Source organism: Eupeodes corollae, unplaced genomic scaffold (assembly GCF_945859685.1).
Source record: "Eupeodes corollae unplaced genomic scaffold, idEupCoro1.1 scaffold_975, whole genome shotgun sequence".
NCBI classification, from domain to species: domain Eukaryota; kingdom Metazoa; phylum Arthropoda; class Insecta; order Diptera; family Syrphidae; genus Eupeodes; species Eupeodes corollae.
The window spans coordinates 20,460-25,724 of record NW_026605145.1 but is presented as its reverse complement, the minus strand read 5'-3'; the positions used below and the strand labels follow the sequence as shown (position 1 = coordinate 25,724).

At 34.0% G+C, this 5,265-nt stretch overlaps 1 protein-coding gene across 1 annotated transcript; it reads right to left on the bottom strand.

Moving 5' to 3' along the window:
• Nucleotides 1–135: 135 nt before the first annotated feature.
• Nucleotides 136–899, bottom strand: LOC129953458 (trypsin-1-like). Its single transcript, XM_056066707.1, has one exon. The coding sequence runs from the start codon at nt 892–894 to the stop codon at nt 148–150; it is 747 nt and encodes a 248-aa protein (XP_055922682.1). The 5' UTR covers nt 895–899; the 3' UTR covers nt 136–147.
• Nucleotides 900–5,265: the final 4,366 nt, after the last annotated feature.

Sequence of the window (5,265 nt, the reverse complement as noted above, 5' to 3'; positions counted from 1 at the left end):
CCTTTGAGTTTTTGTCCCATAAACCTCAACTAGACCGACTTAGATTAGATTAGAGTTATACAACTTTCATAGAACGAAATAAAATGGCAACATTCTATTGCATACAATTTTATAGTTTATTTCAAATATGTTCCCCATTTTTTATTTTCAAACATTCGAAACTTGCTTAATCCATGATCGTAGGCCTCCCACAAACGTGTACATAGCTGGTTTGCCAGGTGAACCACAACCAAAGCCCCACGACACAACACCAAATAGTTTATTGTCCACAGTCAAAGGACCACCTGAGTCTCCTTGACAAGCACCCACCTGACCACTAGGATGTCCAGCACAAATCATTCGATCAGTAATTCCAGGAATATTTTTCGGATTACAATAATCACGACTCCAGAGTTGAACTTGAGCATATTTAAGCATATTTGGAAGTTCCAAATTTCCATTGATAGCTCCAAAACCACTTATGGTGGCCAAAGTATCTGCCGGATGGTTTGATTCAGCATCAGCCATTTCAATTGCCTTCACGTTTTGTCCAAAGGTAACCGGAGCACTCAACATAACCAAAGATATGTCAAAATCCTGGGATTTTGGATTATATTGTGGATGAATGATAAATTTAGAAACTTGGGCTTGAGTTCCCCCTGACTTAAGATCGTTCGTTCCAACAACAATCATCATTTGACTCGTTGACTGATGAATTGTGCAATGAGCAGCAGTTACGATAAAAGTTTCAGATATAAGAGATCCTCCACAATGATGACGTCCATTAAGTTGCATTGACACTTGATGGGGAAACTGTCCAGGATTTGCAAATTTGCCTCCAATAATCCTGTTTGTATTAGAGGCATTACTTATAGTAAGGATGGTAATTAGTACAGAAAATAGAAAAGTCAACATGTTTGAGGAAATTTAAACTGTATAGAATTTCACACTCATTCTGTGGTTTTATATACTCTCTACAAATCAAAGAAAGGTGTCATTTCTATTGAGGTTCAATGACACTACTTTATCTTTTTAAACTTAGAAGTATAAGCTATCGCTTGGATTTGCGGGAACTTTTGAAATAGAAGACCCGATTGGAATACTAATGATTTTGTTTGCTGATAGTCTGTTAGAACATTTGAATTTAATTTATCAATTCATTTTGCAAAAAAAGTCAACGAAAAGTTTTTGAAGTCTTTATTTGAAAACACCGTCGTAACGAGGCGTTGATTTGATGTGCATTACTCTTTTTGAAGTTTTGTAAATAAATTGTATTGTTATAATTTGGGTGCTTGATATGAAGATAAGTGAAACTTTTGCTTCAATTTATTTGAATATTTTTGACAGAATGGAATTAAAAAAATTCGCAAAAGATAACTGGGGTGTTAATTGCAGTATTGGTAGTCAAATTTGGTAATAGCCACGATTTGAGTTTTTTGAGGAATTCAAAGAATGAAGAAAATTAAAGGACCGAATTGATTTCAATTTGGTACTATTCGAAGGTTTTCTTTTCAGAAAATCTAGAAAATATTCTAACATTTCTAAAAACGCCTGTTAGCTTTTTCATATGGCAACAAAAACCGTAAACTTTGTTGGAAAGTAAGTGTTTTTTTCTATATTACTACGTCTATTAATAAAACTATTACAAGTGACTGCAAACAACTTTCGATAAAACGAGGCTTCTGTTGAAATCAAGGCTTGAAAGTTACGTTAGTTACAACGGTTAAAATTCAAAAATATAAATCAAAAACGCTTTTACCAATTACAGATCTACTACCAAATGAGAGGAGAATTTGTGAAAAGAATTTGTGAAAATAAATTGCTTGCAACTATTGTTCTTGTAACAAATTTACGTTACAGCTTTTTTGTAGCAATTTTGTTTATTACTGAAAATCGAATTTTTTTCCGAATTCGTAAAGATCTCATTAAATTCTTTCAGAATTCGTAACAGTTTTCTGATCACGATACTATTTATTATTGCGGCGAAGAAAATGCCATGAAATAATAACACTGACGAAATAGTATATTTTGAAATTTTTATCAAGAGAAATTAAAAGAGTACATATACAATCAAAAATTAAAGTTTTAGCTGTGTTATGTGGAGATGTGTTCGAGGAGTTAAATCAATATATTCTTAGAGGAAAACACTGTCCTTGAATATTAAAAACATTAACAATAATATTTCTATAGCATGCAAAAGTTGTGCATAAGTATCTTCCTTTATTCTAAAGTTGTTTCAAAATTCAGTTTTTAGTACTTTTTTGTTGCAGTTTTTCTCGCAATAGGTAAAAAGTAATAATTTTATAAAATATTAATACCAACAAATTGTACAAGATGAAGAAAGTTCAATAGTCTTATTTTGTTTTTCAAGATACTTAAGGAAATCAATTCGTATCAGTATTTGTTGTCTTGCAGGCACTGTTTATCGATTTTTCCCAAAAATTATATAAATCAAAAACAATAATTTGAGCAGATTAAAATAATTTTATAATTAATACTTTCATTTTTTTTTGAAATATTCGAGTCCATAATCATTTTGACCAAATTTTAAAAAGTAATTTTAAAAGTATAGGGCTCGTATTCGACATCAGACCAAACTAAATTGTTAAACCAATTTTTTTTTCAGTTGAAAGTCTGAAATTTACGAGAATGGACCGCTTATCTAACGAATTGTTAAAGCCTACTACAAAAATAGTTATTCTGCCACAGTCACATATCGTGCTTTAAGAGGAGATTAGGGTAATTGTCCAATTACGCAAGCGATTGCCAAAATTGTGAAGAAAGTTGTGGACGATGATTTTTCGAACAAAATTTTCTTCAGCGACGGAGGACATTTCCCACTCGGTGGATATGTTAATAAAAAAATGTACATATTTGGGGTTCTGAGAATCCTCAAGTAATTGAAAAGAGACCAATACATCACAAAAAGTCGGAGCGTTATGGTCATGCCACACAATTCGAGTGAATATGGCTTTATTGCAAGAGACATTTCCTGGCCGCGTTATTTCTCGTCGTGGCGATATCAGCTGGCCACCAAGATAATGCGATTTGACACCGTTGGACTTTTTTTCTTTATGAAGAAAAAATTTCAACAATTGAACACCTAAAAACCAACATTCTTTACGTTATGGCTGACATACCGCCCAATATTTTTCAAAAAGAAGCCGAAAATTAAAAGAATCGACGCTTGCAACAATTCGCTTAGTGATCATTTAAATGTATGTGTTTTATTTACGTTTACTTTTAAATCGCAAAATGGATAAACCAGTATACTGTATCTTTCGATATTGTTATCTGTAAAACCAAATATAAGTATTTAAAGTCCATATCACTGCTGGTTCTTGAGATATGGGCGATGGAAAACCCGATTTTAAGATTTTAGCAGCACATTAGGTTCTTAAGATTTAACTTTTTAAAATTAAAAAAAAAAAAAACAAATGTATAAAGCTCTTTGAGGCTATCTAAATTTACAACACCTGATTTCATAAAAAAATTTAAAGACGAAATTCTTTTTTTTGTTCAAAATGTAATGAGGCTACGCTACACTATAGGCACGATGGTAAGTGCGTTGGACTGACATGCCAGATTCTCAGCATTGACTGCGGTTCCACTATGATGTTTCCACCTTCGTCTTTGGAGCCTTCAGTTCTAGGTTTATGGACTTGTGAATTTCATTTCACCTGGTCATAGAACTTTCGAACTTCATCCATTGCATTTAAACCTCTCTACATCTTCGACCGAACGATTCCCCTGCTCTCTCATTTTCCCTCTGAGAAGTCGATATTCCTTTAGTGATTTCTTCTATGCAGCGTCGTTTTGCGTGCCGGTCAACCCAGGAATTCCTTGTTGGTAGTAACTCGAAACTAAGCATGTCAAAAGGCGGCTTCTTTGATTGCATCTTGGCAATGTTGCCACTGGTTTTCGATGCATTGTGTTGGCGGCTGAGAACTTCGAGAGAGGTTACTTGTAACTCGTTTGGAGAAGGATTTGGCGATCTCTTGCGATTGTAGCCGTTCGATGTTGTACCTTTTCCCAGCATCTCCCTGTTTTGCCTTGGATCTGGAATCACGAAGTGCTACCTTGGCTACAACGAGGTAGTGGTCCGAGTCGATGTTAGCTCTTCGGATAGTTCGGACATCCATGATGCTGGAAGCGTGTCTGGCGTCGATCGCAATTTGGTCAATCTGGTTGACGTAGATTGATCCGAATAACTCCAAGTTTCTTTGTGGATGTTGAGGTGTGGAAAACACGTCCTGGCTACCATGACGTTTCGCCCCGAAGCAAAATCGATGAGCCTGAATCCGTAGTCGGAAGGGTTTTCGTGCTGGCTGTTTTTCCCGATTTTTCACCCAAAGATGTCTTCCCTTCCTAGCTTTGCATTAATATCGACCAGGACAATTTTAATATCGTAGCTAGGACACTGCTGATATGTTTTGTCCAAGAGCTCGAAGAACATATCCCTGGTATTGTCATCCTTCTCTTCTGTGGGGGCGTGTGCGTATATTGGGCTTAATAAATTGAAGTATAGATCTTTAAAAAGATGAATTTTGAAAATCATATTTCTGACACGCTACTAACTTCTTATTAAATATACACAAGTGCCAGCCCAAAAATATATGAGCCAGCAATTATTTAGTTAGATTTATAATTTCAATGAATCACGTTTATTAATTAATTATGAGAATAGGAGGTAAAACTCTTTTAATGTAACCCTATATTTTTCTCTTCAATATTGAATGAAATAAAAATACACTACGAAATTATTTCTTAATATAGAGAGGTAATATTATTGCTTAATGTTAATGGAAGTCTATCAAATGGTTAAAGTACGTTGTTGATTCCATTATATTGTATTATCGATTGAAAACATTTGTTACACAAATTTTTCTATTTAAGGACTTAATGGTCAAATGGCTATTACAATGAACAAATTTATGAGCAGGACGTATTTTTTATATGAAAATAATTTTAATGATGTGATTCAAGTTCTATGAAAAAATGCCGACATGTGCCTTGCTTTCACCAGCGTCTGTGTAATTAGGCTTATAATGACTATACGAGATAGACATCGAGTAATTTATTTTTGGTAAGGATGGCAAACCCAATTCTTTGAATTATGTTTGTTTGGACTAGACTACCAACCGAAGGAAAGTATTACGGGTTTTCAATATATCAACTCAACAATGAAGAAATTAAAATATAATAAATTGGTTGTAAGGCTAGTTTTTCTTTTTTAAATCCAATCGAATGCATTAAATTCTAAGGATCTTGGAACATTGACAAATA